This window comes from Geospiza fortis, unplaced genomic scaffold, assembly GCF_000277835.1.
Source record: "Geospiza fortis unplaced genomic scaffold, GeoFor_1.0 scaffold246, whole genome shotgun sequence".
Lineage (NCBI taxonomy): Eukaryota > Metazoa > Chordata > Aves > Passeriformes > Thraupidae > Geospiza > Geospiza fortis.
The window spans coordinates 880,162-896,895 of NW_005054476.1; the positions used below are offsets into that span (position 1 = coordinate 880,162).

At 39.7% G+C, this 16,734-nt stretch overlaps 1 protein-coding gene and 1 long non-coding RNA gene across 2 annotated transcripts; both read right to left on the reverse strand.

Moving 5' to 3' along the window:
* Window positions 1–895: 895 nt before the first annotated feature.
* Window positions 896–4,730, reverse strand: LOC115948688. The gene is made up of 3 exons (XR_004082480.1): window positions 3,843–4,730; window positions 2,211–2,494; window positions 896–1,325 (listed from the first exon to the last, which is right to left on the reverse strand). It is a non-coding gene; the product is annotated as an uncharacterized LOC115948688 (long non-coding RNA).
* Window positions 4,731–6,405: 1,675 nt separating this feature from the next.
* Window positions 6,406–16,728, reverse strand: UTP15 (UTP15 small subunit processome component). The gene is made up of 12 exons (XM_005428278.3): window positions 16,720–16,728; window positions 16,291–16,383; window positions 16,022–16,206; window positions 14,719–14,897; window positions 13,816–13,941; window positions 13,036–13,171; window positions 11,821–11,905; window positions 9,674–9,823; window positions 9,394–9,495; window positions 9,063–9,196; window positions 8,508–8,566; window positions 6,406–7,999 (listed from the first exon to the last, which is right to left on the reverse strand). The coding sequence occupies exons 5-12, from the start codon at window positions 13,886–13,888 to the stop codon at window positions 7,776–7,778; spliced, it is 963 nt and encodes a 320-aa protein (XP_005428335.2). The 5' UTR covers window positions 13,889–13,941; window positions 14,719–14,897; window positions 16,022–16,206; window positions 16,291–16,383; window positions 16,720–16,728; the 3' UTR covers window positions 6,406–7,775.
* Window positions 16,729–16,734: the final 6 nt, after the last annotated feature.

Consider the following 16,734-nt stretch of genomic DNA (forward strand, 5'->3'; position numbering starts at 1 on the left):
CGGGACAGCCCCGCGCTCCCGCGCGCTGCTGCAGCGCTCTGCTCCGCTCCGCTGCCCGGGCCGCCCTGCCGCGGTCATCACCGCAAGGGGCTGGTTGATCAGCCTGCTACCCGGCCCTTCCACGCGTGTTTCGTGTTGCACAGTGCATGGACCGCGACAAACCACGCCTCACCTTAGCTTCTCAGCTGCCACGTATACATTATATGAACTTCACCTGCTCTTAAAAGCAGCTGATGTTGACTCCCTAAGGCTTTTCTGCCCACCTGTTACACTGGTTAAGCACAGTGAAGCACTGAAGATGTGGGGTTATGAGTACCAGACTGGAGGTAGAGACTGAGCAAGTTTCCTCTTGCTCCACTGCAATTTAATTTATAACCTGTCTGCTGTAGATGGACAGTATACTTTCTTTTTAACAGCAGTGTTAGACTAATATTAAGCAAATCAGACTGCTGTAACAGAGCAGAATACCTCCCTGTGAGAGATGAAAGAGGATTTTGCTTCAGTCCAAAAGAACTGTGGGGTAAATGAAGGAAAAGTGTTAATTCTGTTTTCTACTTGTTACCTATGGTTTAGGTACGGTTTATTTGATCTGTTCATTGCACCTGTTAAGTGCTGTTGGGAACCAATAAAGAAGCAATGTTGAACACATAACCAAAAAAGGAGAAAGGTTGCCATTGAAGTAAAGTGTTTTGTGTTTTCACCTGCAGGAGGAGGGGAACGTGCCTGACTCAACTGACTCGTTCATATCAATATTTTTGCTTTAAAGATGTGTTCCCCTCTCATTTCTGTGGAAAAGTGAGTTACTTCTCAAAACCCTAAAGGAGAGAAAGAAGCCAGTAAAACCCCATTACCATCCCATGTCTTTCAGCAAGAATTTAATGGCTTTACATAGGTATGCGTTCATTTCTAAACTTCAAAACTTTTCATTGTTTTTGCTTTTTGTGGCTGATCACATACAAAATCATCTGTGCAAGGAAGCAGGGACAAAAGTCCACAACTCCAAAATTACAGAGAGAACCTACTGATTTATGGGATGATCAGGCCTTTGGAAAGTTAAACTTGCCAGAAGGAAAAGAGGTACAGGTTGATGGGGTGCAGCCAGGTTAGGGATGGCTTGCAACTATCTTATAGCACCTTTCCTCTACATCCAGCCTCAGCATACTTTACTGGAAGCATACATAAGGATTGCTTTACTTCAGTTGCTACATTCACTCACCACTGAATATAGCAGGCTATCCACCTGCATGTTATCCTTGGAAAGAATACAAACATAGGCACATCTGCAGCAGCTGTAGACCTAGGATGTCAATGGCAAATGCTGACAACTGAAAAAAATACAAGAATTATTATCTAAAAGTTAATTTACATAGTTTCCAATGTAACAATGTAATATTATTATAAGATACTATCAGGCCTCATTTCCAGAGGAAACCTCCTCCTGAATTTCTATCATGGAAATAAGGACTTAGGCAAGCTTTTCGTATGCGTTGGACTATGTATCCAGCAAAACTTAGGACAAGTAAGTTTTTATAAATCACATTCAAGTAACAAAGGAAAAAAAATATACACTGCAGAGACTGTCTTCTGATTCATAGAACATCCAAGCATCAGTCAAATTACTGTTGCCTAGGGCTTCTATGTCACTGGGTAGCGTTACTCAGTTTTTCACAATGTCCCAAATGGTTTCTGCTTGAATATACTGGCTATTGAAAACAGCTGAAGGGAAAGAATCTTATTTGACAACTACTACCTTAATTAATAATAATCTGAATGTTTAGATGAATGTTTAGCTTTCAACACACACATACAAAGTAATGTTACAAAATGGAAAGTATCATTGGCAAAGAGGCAGTGAGTCATTTTCTTGAGCTAAGTATTACTACTACTTAGTACTTTCTTACTACTACTCTTCCTACTCTTCTTCCTCTTCTAACTCCACGCTGATCCCCAAGTGCCACAGCTTGGAGAATCTTCCCCAAGTGAACTTACAATACTATAGTCCACATCCACTGGCTTTCCATCATTAATTAGATGGTGGAGCTTGACATAAAGGGAAATAAAATATGTCAAGGAGGACCTTCCCCTCATAAGCCCTTGCTGATCAATGACTGCATTGTCACTCCATTGTTTTTCAGTCACTCCTGGATTACATTATCCATAATTTTACCAAGCACTGCAGTGAGACAATAATTACCAACATTCCTTCTCACCTTGCTTGAGAACTGAGACACTATTTGCCACTTGAAGTAGATTGGGACCTTTCCAGACTGCCAAGGTAGTTGAGTAGTATGGGAGAGAGATCCTGCAACAACATCAGCCACTTCTTTCAGTACTCTGGGATGAATCTCTTTGGGGCCCATAAATTTTGGGGCCCATAAATTTATGCACATCTAGCTGAAGAAGCCTCAGACAAGTTCAGAGTCATCTGGGGAGTTCACTGTCTCTCTAGTCATGGCCTTCTTGGAGAGACCTCTGTGGATCCACAGCCTATGACCTGTGTTGAAGATAGAAGTGAAGAAGGCATTAAATGCCTCTGCTCTGTCTACATCCCTATTTGTGAGGTAACTGAGCCCATCAAGTAATGGACCAGTTATCTCTGATTTTCATTTTTATAAGTTTGCTTCACTTTCTAATCTTTTAAACACTCTACATAGCTTAATCATAATGTTAGACAATAAGTATTTTAGTATTTTCTAAAATACCAAAAGTTTTCACATCATTAGTTACTCAGCCTTGAACAACTCAAACAATACAATTTAGTAAATTCTAGCAGCATGGTCTTCAAGCCTATCTGTTGAAGTACCCTCAAGAAATTAGAATGTATACGTGATCTAGCAATAAAAGTTTCACTTATTGGCAGAATTAGTCCAGGGAAGATATCACTGTCTTTGTTAGGGAATGTTCAGTTGAAACCTTGATAAAAGTAGAAGAATGACCAACCAGCTCATCTATTTCTCTCATGTAATTCAGATGCCTGAGCACAGGACAGGGAAGTTTTAATTCACTATTCTTTTTAAATACCAGTCTAATTCTGGTTGCATTTCTTTAGAAAAGCCTCTTTTCTGATTACACACTGCTCCTGAGCCACGAGAATATTCAGGGTAAGGAGGTATTCTTTGCAACAAAGAGCTGCAAATATGTTCTATATTAAAAGTACATTAAAAGAATAATAACAGACATGCTTCTTGTCTGTAACTGTGCTGTGGCAAGGTCATTTATTAACTATATTTCAAGACAACTCAACCTGGTTATTTCCAAATTACCTACAAGTCAAGGATGATGCCATGTGCAATAACTGCTCTCTTCCCCATATAAACCGATTAATATCCTTTCCCAAAACAGGACATCCAGCACTACATCCCCTCCAATACAATGCACGATTAACCATTTGAAGTATTCCAATTTATTACATTCCATCTTAATAGTTAAAAATACTAGATTCTGGAGCATAAGATGGAAAAATAACTGCTGGAAAAATAATTATGTTTTCATATAAATAATTACTTTCTAACTTGTTGTACAAACGTATGTATGCTTGGCACTGCTGTAAAGCATTTCAAACATTCACCAGCACAAGAGACCACTACAAACTCTTATCTCGAACTTTTTTTCCTATTTTATTCAAGTTGCAGCCTACTTCAAAAGGAAAAAAAAATAAAGCCTTATATTAATATTGTAATTAAATAAAACCAGAAAATGAACAACAGGCTCTACACTGGTAATAACAGTATCTTGTTCTAGCTCCTCTGTAACTTAGTTATGTCGGTATTGAAGAACTTGCATAATGTAAAAAAATCTTATTAAATGGGAAAAAATAATTATTTTTCAGAACAAAAACTTACATTCACAATGAACAGATATGTCTGGCAAGTTTGCCACCTGAACAAATATTAAATTTCAATGCAGAGGCAGGAAATCCAGTGGAGCTTAAAACAACTCATCAGTCATTCCAAATGTCTTCCAAAGTCTTCCAAATTTCATTTTATTAGTCTTCTTAGACATCAAGATCTTAAATGGCATTTATGTTATCATATTTTCATTCCATTTTGATTTGTGTAGAGAATATCTCACATTTGTCTCCACATCTACCTTGGCAAACTCACTTGAAAGAAAACATGAATAGCAAACATTGTAATGCATCAAATTGCCATGACATACAGATATATAGAACAAATTGGGTTGGAAGGGACCTTTTAAGATCTTGTCAAATACCTTGCAATAAGCAGAGCACTCCTTCAACTAGATCAGGTTGCTCAAAGCCTCATCCAGCCTGACATTGAATGCTTACAAGCATGGAGCAATTACCAGTTCTGGGCAGCCTGTTCCAACATTTCACCAACCCCATTGTAAAAAACTTCCATATGTCTAGTCTACATCTACCCTTTACATTTTAACCATTACCCCTTGTCCTATCACAACAGGGCCTACTTAAAAATTCTGTCCTCATCTTTCTTATCAGCTCCCTCAAAGTGCCAAAAAAAGCCACGATAATGTCCCCCTGGAGCTGTCTCTTCCCCAGGCTGAGTAACCCAGTTCTCTCAGCCTGTCGTCATAGGTGAGGTGCTACAGTTTCCTGATCATCTTCATGGCCCCCCTCTGGACTACTCCAACATCTCCATGTCCTTCCTGTGCTGGGAGCCCAGAGCTGATGCAGCACTGCAGGTGGGATCTCAGCAGAGCAGAGCAGAGGGGCAGAATCCCCTCCCTGGCCCTGCTGCCCACACTGCTCTGGATGCAGCCCAGGACACGTGTGGCTCTCTGGGCTGGGAGTGCCCATGGCTGGCTCATGGGCAGCCTCTCAGCCACCAGCACCCCCAAGCCCTTCTGGGCAGGGCTCCTGGGGTCTGTTCATCCCCAGCCTGTGCTGGTACCAGGGCTGCTCTGACCCACGTGCAGCACCTTGCACTTGGTCTTATTGAACCTCATAAGGTTCACATGGGCCCCTCTTCAAGTCTGTCCAGGTCCCTCTGAACAGCATCCCACCTTTCATGTGTGTCAGCTGCATCACTTGACTTGGTGTCATCTGCAAACCTGCCGAGGATCCCACTGTCCATGCGACTGATGAAGACACTGAATTGTACTGGTTCCAATATGGATTCCTAAGGGACATTGCTGACATATCTCTGATCTCCAACTGGACATTGAGCCCTTGAGCATTACCCTCTGGATGCAAACAACCAACCAAATTCTCATCCACTTAAGAGTCCAACCATCAAATCCATCTCTCTCTACTTTAGATCCAACTAATCTCTATTTTAATCTAACATTTTCCTATGCTTCTTCTAGCCACACATCAAACCTTAAAGCACTGAAATGGATACATACGATAGACATGAATACTGTCAGTAAGAACTAAGAGTATGTTTTATGTCAAGGTTAGTGGCTTTCAAGCCATAGAAAAAAAACTAAGCTGCCAAGAGAAATGTGCTCCTTCAACTCCAAGCAGTACTAGTTCACAGAATAAGGAGGCTCCAAGATAAGCATCCCCTGCATCTCCACTCCGAAAATTAATTCTGTGTGAAATCTAAGTGCTATTGCCTGATTAAGTCACACAATTAAAAGAAGTACACTGATTTCCTAAAAGACAGAAGAAGTTCCAGGTCTATTAACACAAACAAAATAAAAAATAAATATTAGCTAAGTAAGCAAACTAGAAGTTTGAAGTTTGCTCCTCATCATTACCTGTTATCATTCTAACTATTCAAAACCAGTAACAATAGTAGTCAGGAACATACATTGTTCACATCCCAATTTAAGGGCAGACCTAACAGCATTCCATGTTTTTCAGTCACAATTGTTAAGATTTTAGGTAGAACTTGCAAAATTTTTCTAGCTATTTCTACCACTTATATCTGCCTTTCAATGTCTTACATGAGCAAATTAATTTTGCAAGAAATTCCTATTACATACCAAATTCCAGGCCTATAGGAGAATTCAAGCCATAGAACAGGTTAAGAACAAAGTTCTACCCTAATGTCATACTACATGTACTCAACAGCCTTTGGCACACCTCTTTCCATTGCATTCATACTGATCCAGCCCCGCCTGAAGTTAAAATAAACCATTACCCTAGCATTCAAACAATAGACTCAAATTCCATCTACTGCACATTGAAAGTGGCAGAATTACACAAAATTGAGTTTTGATATTTAACTTGATATTTTCTCATTGGTACTTTACTCATTACATTAATTTAATTCAAATTAATTCCCATTTAGAAGTATTACCTATTTTCTAGAAAAACTGTAACTCATAAATACATACGCATCATTAAAAAAGTAAACTAAACTTTTTCAATATACCTAAGCATGCACTTCTTGAATCATTCTGCTGTGTGCTGTGAATTCGTGAAACTCTTAAATGGAGATGAAGCAGGGAGAGAAAAAACAATGTAGTGAAGTGTTATCAAATGTGTATGCTGTTTTCTTTGTATTTTCAAGGATGTGAGATCGGATATTAACCTTAAATAAAGACAGTGACACATTAAAATTACACAACCAATTATTTTCTGGTAAATAAAAACTGAAAATTGTTGACTGCTGACAGTACTGGACACACAACTGTAGTGGGCTGGTGCTGGCCACACACCAGGCAGCCACCAAAGCCCCTCACTCAATCCTCTGCAGCTGGACCGGGCAGAGAAAATATAACAAAGGATGCATGGGTTGAAATAAGGAGTGGGAGAGATCACTCATCGAATACCATGACGGGCAAAACAGGCTCAACTAAGATATATTAATTATTACTAAACAAAATTAGAGCAGGACAATGAGAAGTAAAATAAACCCTTAAAAACATCTTCCCCTCACCCCCTCCCTCCTTCCCAGCTCTACCTCCTCCCCCAGTGGCACAGGAAGACAGGGAATGGGGGTTATGGTCAGTCCATGACCTGAGGCTTCTCCCACTGCTCAGGGAGAAGTCCTTCCCCTCCTGCACTGTGGGCTCCCCTCCCATGGAGACAGATCTCCATGAACTCCTCCAGTGTGGGTCATCCCACAGGCAACAGTCCTCCCCACACTGCTGTGGTCACGCTTCCACGGCTGCAGTCCTCCAAGGGCAGGCTGCTCCAGCCTGGGAGCAGGGCCCCTCTCTCCATGGGTCTCCCACGGGGTCACAGCCTCCTCCAGGCATCCACCTGCTCCAGCACAGGCTCCTCCATGGGCTGCAGGTGGATCTCTGCATTCCCCATGGATCTCCATGGGCTGCAGGGGCAGGGCTGTGTCACCATGGGCTGGAGGGGAATCTCAGCATCGGGAACATCTCCTGCCCCTCCTTCTTCACTGACCTCGGTGTCCACAGGGTTGTTCTTCTCACATGTTCCCACTCTGCTCTTCTCTGGCCACAATTACAACTGCACAATAACTTTGTTATCCCCATTTCTAGTTGACCCAGCTTTGGCCTGCAGCATGTCCATCTTTGGAGCAACCAGGGATTGGTTCTGCCAAACATGAGGGAAGCTTCTGGCAGCTTCTCACAGAAGCCACCCATGCAGCCCTGCTGCTACCAAAAACGAGGCCATGTAAATCCCCATGTAAATGTAAGAAGTTATGTAACTCTGAAACAAAACTTTAAAACTAAACTGTTTGAAAAATATTGCATGGGCAATTTTGAAAATGTCCTCTTTCTCTATCTTCAGTAATCAAGCCTATTCAGCAACACAGTTTAAAAGACAGAACTTCAACATAGGCTTATTTTGAAAGTCACTATTATAAGAAATTACCAGAACAGGTCATGTCTTTCAAGTTCACAATTGTGACAATTTGTTGAGATGGGTGTCAGTAATTCCTATTTGTTTCAATGATCTCCGTGACACCATTACTTTTGTTCTCTTCTAGACACGTATCTCTTTTCTTAGTAAAAGTAGCAAACAGTGTATCCATCATTCCCAAAACTTCTAGTAGCTCTTCTTGATAGTCAATTTCTTTTCCAATAGCTTGCTGGAGTTTCAAGAACTGTTTATCAACTATTGCTGACTGCCCAACCACAGGCTGATAAATGTCTATAAAGAAAAATATCAGTTAGGAATCCATAGATGTATAAAAAGGCAAAAATTATATTAGCTAGTTAGAGATACATTTAAGGATTCTAGCAGAAGTCCAACATTCTAAAAAATAAGACAACTTTAATGTTGTCTGTTCTGAAAGCATAAGCTGTATGTACTTACAGCAGCAGTATGCCAAAATCACAGAAACAGAAGCTTTTATGACCTCAAATACTATTTTTACATCACTAAATAAGAGGAAGCTATTTGTACTATGTAAACCCAGAAACATGAAGTCTCAAAGGTACTTAGAGACCACAAGGAGCTTCCCTGCAGCCTGTGCAAATCAAATCCTGACTATGGTCAAAGTTATCTGGAAATATCTCTTTTTTGGATCATTCTCTTGACACTCAGCCCACAGATATAAACAGAGCCATGAAGGTTTGGTTTCTTAAAAATGTAGCACTTTCAATCTTATTTGCAAGCTAGCTATATGGCTTTGAGAATCTTTTTTGTATTGTCTTACCAGTGATCATATCAGCAACAATAACCAGCACAGGAGTAAATCTAGGCTCAATCACACGCCTGCAAAATTAGAAGACATTCCTATTTTACTAGTTTTGTCAACTGTACTCCACCACCAACAAGCAGCTTTCTCACACAGGCACAGAGACAAATTTTTCTTGATGAAGAGACATCACGGAACAGCAGTCAGAGATGCAAGTCAAAAAAACCCACATATGTGGTATTTACCCTCTTCCTTTCAGGAAGCCAGCGGGGGCTGGAGGAGTGTCAAAAAGCCTTAAGTACATAAAAACACAAATTTTCATCATGGAGACAGAAAATAACAGACTAAGGGTAGAGTGTCTGGCAAAGAAGTAGAATAGCTCATCAGCAAAACCATTCTGTGCTAACAGGCAAACTGTTCCAAACCTATCCCAAAACCTTGGTATCACAATGGAAAAGGCATGTGAAATTTCAGGAGTACCAGTGTTCTACCAGTAATCTGTTGAAACTGTGGCAAGTTATTAGGAAACAGAAGTGTCAAAATAGTCAGAGGGAGCTCATGTTAAAATAATACCTTGCCACAAAGGTAAGCAGGAGATTAACTTGCTTCTCATCTCGGCCTGCAAGTGCACTTCTCAGTGTTCCTCTGCGATGCAGTTCCTGCATGACTGCAACCGTGACTTCAGGGGTATGAAGCATGATGGGTGGCTGGACACATATATAAGAAGAGTTTAGTACCAAAGCAACATCTTTACACACAACACTGGTGTCAGCAAAACCAAAACAGAACCCAACTTAGACTCCTTTCTAGTTATACGCTAAAATAAAACTAGTATGACATACAGGGAAAATAAACATCAGTGGACAGCACAAAACTCTGACAAGTAGAAAAACCAATGCCGCACCTCCAGTACCGCATCAAGAGCCTTGGAAGACTGAAAGCTCCTCAGCAGCTTATCGTATTTTCTCAAAACACGTTTTACAGGTTTACTGACACAGAAATCTTCCTAGAATTAAAAAATTAGTTCACAGTAAGACAAATACACACACACTCAAATAATGGATTAGATACATCACCATGAATAATTTCATATATTCCCTCCCTTCCCTTTCTCCAATTTAGCACATTCAAATAAACCAATTTTTCAAAAATGTTTCAGCACGTATTTTCTTACCACATCATACCTGCTTTGGCATGTAACTTCTTCCTTTCACATACGTTCTATATGCTGGTTGTCTCTTCTTTTGAGAATTTTCATTCTTTTCTTCTGGTTTTCTGTGTTTAACATTTAGCACCCCATTGGTCATGCCTACAACTATGGTTTCATCTTCAGGCTAGCACAAAGAAATCACAGAGTTAGGACCCAGTGTTTATCTGTGCTCTATCATGCATATATGTGCTCTATCATACACATTTTTATAGGTTTATGTTTCATTACAAGGTTCCAATCACAGTATCATAGATGACTTAATGTAGAATGCACCTCTTTGAGGTTCCATGATTGAATACTTTGTTCAAGGCAGGGACAGCTCCCAGGCTATGCTCATAAGCAACATTATAGACTAAGTAGTGAATCAAGCTCAATTATGCATTAACACCCTTCTGTGACTATAAGGTTTTGTTTTTTCCAACAGCATACAACTACCTTTGGCTATTAGGTACCATACAGCAGGCATGAACAGAACCTATGAGAAAGCAAAGCTATCATGGAACAGCAGGATTTTGAGAAATAACTGAAAGTTGTTCAAAACACCAGTCATTGGTATATGTAATTTCACTTATATAACTAAGCAGGTATAAATTTCACCCAGAAAAATTGTGGATGCCCCATCCCTTGAAGTGTTCAAGGCCAGACTGGATGGGGCTTTGAGCAACCTGGTCTAGCAGTGTCCTTGCCCAGGGCAGGGGGGCTGAATCTAGATGACCTTTTAATATCCCTTCCAACCCAAGCCATTCTACGATTATATGATATAATAAAAGCCTACAGAATTATGACAGGAATAGATGGAGATCAGCTGATGAATGGCTCATTTAAGGGCATCAATTGAAGGTTATGAAGATTCAAGTGGAACAATAGGGAGCAATCCTTCACACAAGTATCAGAAATGTGGAACTCCTTATCAAGGAATCTAGGCAAGGTTTCAAGTTTAATCAAGCTAAAGGAGAGACTGAACAGGCTTATGCAATAGTAATTAATTGAATTACACTGAAACTACACTTTGATGAATTCATTTCTCATCATGAAAATGGAATTTGTGAGAATATAAACACACTTGCCCTGCATTTAGTTTTCTATATGCACTTCCTTATGGCTGGCTACAGCTGGAAGCAGCATTTGGAACTAGACCAACCTCTGATTTGACTCAGTAAAGGCATTACAATGTTCTCATATGACCATTTAAAATTCAAACAGCTTAGTCAACAGAACACAAGATTATGCTTCAAAAGATGTATTATACATGGTCTAGAGATGCTAAACTACAGGTATTGCATATTTTGAAGATGCCACAGGGTCTTAAAAGACTATGGATTCTTCACTTCAAAAGAAAAAAATCCTAGTTTATTTTAGCTCAGCTCCCTAAGTAATACAGTAGGAAATGAAGACACTCCCCACACATACCTTCCCCTACATTCCAACAGAGCAGGACAATAGTAAAGTAGCAAAGGTAGTAAAGATCCCCCACAGGCCCATTCACATGTCCCTCAGAAGCTACATAATGGGTACTACATGACAACAGTATTGCTTAAAAACTAGTGCTAGCCTCCAAATTTCTGGCCAGCACATAACTTATCCACTGGAAATCAAGTGCTTCTGAGAAGTAAGAGTCTCTGCTGTCTGCTTCCAAGACATGCCTTGACAAACAAATTTGTTTCTGCTCACAACCTTCTTCTTTCTTCCTCAGACCAACCTGACACCAACTTTTAAAGCAAGTTTACATCCTATTCTGAATTCCTCAACAAATTAACCTACTTCTCTTTATTGCTGCCATGTGAAAGGACTCACAGCATTCCTGAAAGGCAAAAGGTGAGCACAATCGTCTTAAAGTCAAAGGACCTCCCTTCTAAAGTGAGTATTTTCCCTATGAAGTACAGTGTCATTAATAAACACAAGACATTGCACTGATCTAGTCAGGTAACGTGGTATTTGAATCTATTATGCTTAAAAACTCTTTGTGTTTGTTACTCAGGAGAAACATATTCAACCCTACTTTGCATGTACAGCATTCTTCTGGAACACCCAGTAGCCGTGAAAGCAACAATTATTTACTTCAGTGACTTAAAAGGTATCAGGAATTCACTTCTAGTCTAGGAAGACTTCTAATGTGCTTACCGACAACGCAAGACTGAGGATTGATGTTGCATAGTTGAAGCTGTGGACCACTTTGTAGGATGTAGTACTGTAAATCTTCACATGCCTACATGGAAGAGCGAAGATAAAAAAGCTGTTAGTAGAGATTTACTGTAGTCACTTTACAGAACTTCATCACTCTCATCTTCTACAGATCATTCAAGGAAACTGAGAATTAATACAATGCATTCCTCAGACTACCACTGAGCTTCTTAGGTATTACTCCTGCAACAGTAATGTTCTGTTAAAAGGTGTCCACAAGTCAAGTCAGGAGTGTTCTTACCTCAAAAAAGGTGAAAATGGGGCAAGAACAGAAGAAGAAATTGAAGGCGGGCATAGTGATTGTTTGAATTCAGAAATGCATATTAGGAAAACACTAAGACAGCATCTCTTCAAATCTGTTCTTAAATTTTAAATACAAGATCTACTAGCATATCTGGGAGTAAATCTGTAAATAATCTTGTATCCAGCTGCCCCTTAAGGATTTGGTTGGAAGCATGAAATATTTAACAAAACAGAATAGAAAATATTATCTTAGAAGGACAAAAGCTAGTGTTATGTAATTGTAAAGCCTGAGGTAGCCTAGGAAATACAGGAGAGAGGAGGAAAACACATCCAGTGTAATTTCACATCACTTTGAATTTCTAATGTCTAAGGTCTCGGACACAAGACACCAACTATCAGTACTCATCAACTGAAACCAAACAAAAAAAGCAAAGAGGTCACATTCACAAGCACTCTTGGGTACAAAAAGCAAAAGCAGAGACACAAAACCCAGGCTTTTAAAAAGTGAAAGTACACTTTCATATTTAAACTGTATTAAACTTAAAAATAGTTAACTTCCAAAGACTGGAAAGGTCAGTTTAGACATTTAAAAAACTGAACCCTTATTCAGAAGTTCCCCATATGCATTCCCAAATGGCACACACAATCCTTATTGATATTCAGATTAGTAAGAGGAAAAGGTTAAATTCTATCTTAGAATCATAGAACAGTTTGAATTGGAAGGAACCTTTAAAAGGCCCTTTAGATCAAGGCCCCTGCAAAAGCAGGGACAGCTTCACAGTAGGTACCTCGGCCCCAAAACATACTCTCAAATAAAGCCCAACACAGGTTAACAGTGATGTGAAATAATACCTTTCAAAGAAAAAAAGTCCTAAAGAATGCAACCATAATGAAGCCACAAAATATACCAACCTGTCCAGGGATCCTGATAATAACCTTTGTCCAGAGCTGTTCAGGCACAAACAAGTCACAGTCTTATGGTGATTTTTAAGTGAAACTAATAACTGTCCACCTTTTAGTACATCCCACACTTTGACATATCGACCTCCTGTGAAGAGGAAGCACACAAAACATACATATGTACATATTTATGCTTCTCTGAAGAAGTTTTCACAGAGTGATGCAGTATTTCCTTCACAAGTACCTTTACCTCTTAACATTTTTCTGTACCTACTCACCATCCTCTTCCATTCTATCTTCTGGCACAAGCCTGCTCTTTTTTTAGTCCATTCTGAATGGACCTGAATGATTCAACCATTCTCAATCATACTCATTACCAAATAAAAAAAAAAATCTTTAAACTATGGGGTTATGGTACCTCTGATGGAATAGCAACAAGAAACTAAAAAAGCTTGTCAACATGATGAGAAAGACAGTCCCATCCTTTCAACAGCTAAGTATGTTAATTCCTTCACTTAAGAAGTGGGCCAATTAGAGTCTGCATTCTGTTATTACAAATTATTTTGGGGGCAGGGGGGAAGTGGAAACTACAAGAATATTAAAACAAAGACAAAAAGGAAAGACCCCTACTTGCACCCGCCACATAAACGCAGATTCCTACAGAAGATATTTGAGAAATCCAATTATTACATCACTTACCACTTCTTTATCAAACTAAAACAGCACACAAAAAGCAAGTATTCATCAAATGAGGACCACAGAAAAGATATTTATTTGCTCTTATAGAATTACCTGCAGATACCAGAAGTCCACCAGATGGAAAGAGAAGCACACTCTCCACAGGATGGCCGTGTTCTATCGTCATGACACTACTCTTTGTTCGTGCATCAAACAGTTTCACAGTGTGATCATAGGAACCTGCAAACATCAGCATAAATCAGTTTCATAATTTCAACTAGTTCAAGAACTAAAACAGCTGTGTCCTATCATCTAAAGGAGTTGCTGCCTAATAGCAGTAGTTTTAAATTATACATGTAAAAACACCTTGTGACTTACCTTGGTTAGGCTACAGCCTTGGGGCAACAAATTTTTTAATTCTAGTCCTAGCTACATGTCAGCCTGTAAAAGTAATTTGTTTTCATTTCATTTCACTTCCATGAATGAAGTGTATATATAATAATAAATATCAAGCAACCTGATGAAACCTAGCTTCTTATGCCTCATGAAAAAAGGAATACTAGTTTTTTTTCACAGTTTTCCACAGACTGATACAAAGCTATTGCTAGGAAAACCGAATGCAGGTAGTTCCAAGTAACTCCACATGACCTCACATTTTTGAGTGTGCCAGTTATGGGCTGTACACACTAGAGTCCTGCTCCAGAAACTTGGCACAACATTTCAGTCACTCCCTGCCAAAGGATACATTCACAGTAGTTTCTTTCACAAGTTCTGTTAACCCTAATAGACTAAACCATAAAGATATTAAAACTCAGTTCCTGCAGTTTCCTATAGAACAACAGTGTCAAGCTTAAAAAGCAAGCAAAAAAAGGAAACAATAAAGTAGGTATTGCACAGGCAGACTGATCCTTCATGACTGAAATACAATAAATATGACCCTACTGTATCAAAAACTATCTTTCAACATTTTTCTTCAATTCAATCCAAAAGAAGTATAAATAAAAAACAAAATCAAACCTGTTATGAAGACATCTGCATTCACTTTACTTGCACAGCCACATCTCACATAGTCAGTATGTTCACTGTAAGAGATGATTTCTGTGGCACTTGGAATATCCCACAATTTTGATGAATAATCATCACCACCGGAAAATATTCGGTATTTATCAGACAGGAATCCCACTAGATGAACTGGCCTAGAAAACAAAGTCCACAACACCCACAGTTAAAATATATTCATGTTTCAAGAAGAGTTAGTTTGTATGAAGAGTTTATTAAAGTACTCTAACCTAGACGTGCAGTGTTTAATATCAGAACTTACAAAACCTCACTTTATAACAGCAAATTTCAGGTATGGCAGCTTCGAACAATCTTCTTGCCCTTTAAAATCATTACTGAAGTCATTGTTATCACTGTAATATCCCAACGGGTGTTGGCAGAACACACAGGTATGCAAATGCAGGTGAGCACAGGTATGAAGTTCCTAGCCATTGGAACACACAATTTGCAAACAGAAACACTCTCAAGGTCAGTCTGGGTATTTCCCACTGAAAGGGGGATTCTTCTTGTTCTACGTAGATAAAACACACATCGATTTTTCACAGCATAGAAGTCTGTTGAAGCCTGTCTTCTCCTCACTGATACATCAGAACTCTTAATTTCTTCCTCACCCCATGCTACCATTATGCACTTTTTTAGTTTTGTTTTTGGAGTTTTTTAAGCAATTCCTGCTTTTCCTGGAGTTTTTCTTCATTGTTTTTGTTTAGACATATTTTAGAACTCTTTTCCTACCAGCATCAAGTAAGATGCGCTTATCAATGCAACATACTCACAAGACAGTATCTACACAATATATTAAGAGACACCTGTGTGCAAGAGAAAATGTATTTACTTTTCTACATACTTGATTCATATTTAGACTGTTTTAAAAACTCACTCCCATTTTAAATTTCATTTAAATCTACTTTTCAGTAAGATCTCCATGAAACAGTTGAAAGCGATGTAACTCAGTTCTACTCAGACTTTCAGCAGCACATGAAGTAGACATACAACTATAATTTAATGTAAATACTGAATATTGGCGAGGCACTCGAATGGGTTGCCCAGAGAAGATGGGGATGCCCCTTCCCTGGCAGCGTTCAAGGCTAGGCTGGATGGGGCTCTGAGCAACCTGGGCTAGCAGCAGGCGTTCCTGCCCTGTGGTGGGAGGGGTGGAACAAGGCGATCTTTAAGAAACCACCCGGTGTGTGATGAGCCTGAGGTGTGCAAACGCAGCACAGAAGCTTCAGAATGCAAACAAAACAAACCAGTCCTGCCTTACTTGGTATGACCCTCGAACTGCCTGAGCGGTGCTTTGCCGCTGACGTCGAAGAGGCAGATGCTGCCGTCCTCGCTGCCGGCGGCCAGCAGGCGCCCGTCGTCCCTGTAGGTGGCACAGTACGCTGCGTCCCGGAAGCGAGAGAACGTCTTGATGGGCTCCTGGGAGTACTGGCCGTAGATGTGGATCTGCCAGAACAAGAGGGAATTACATCTCCTGGCGTCATGCCAGCTGAAGAAGAACAGCATAAAAGCCTCAGAAAGGCCACTTACCCTCGAGGATGCTGTGACAGCATAGTTATATGGTGGGACCGGGGAGAAGTCAATTTTATTTACTGCACCGAATTCCTTTATCTGAACAGGTGTCTGAAACAGTTGTGATAAAGATCGTTAAACACACATAAGCACACCATCAAGTATGAAAACAGTAAAATAAAAGCTATTTTTCCTACAAAGAATTTAAAACTCCATAAGAATCAAAACGTTTTTAGGTGCAATGATAATGAGTTTCACTTCTGACAGGCCACTCCTGCTCTTTTAATTTTTTTCCAATTCACGTATTACAACTTACCCATTAATTATGTGTTCTGAACCTAAAAACTAACTCATACGTGTTTAAAAAATAAAAAAATCGCGGCACCAAAGTAGTAAAAGAAGACATTCCGGAGCAGTAACTGCGACTGTTGGGCCGCTTCCTCCTACCTTGTATCCCCGCCA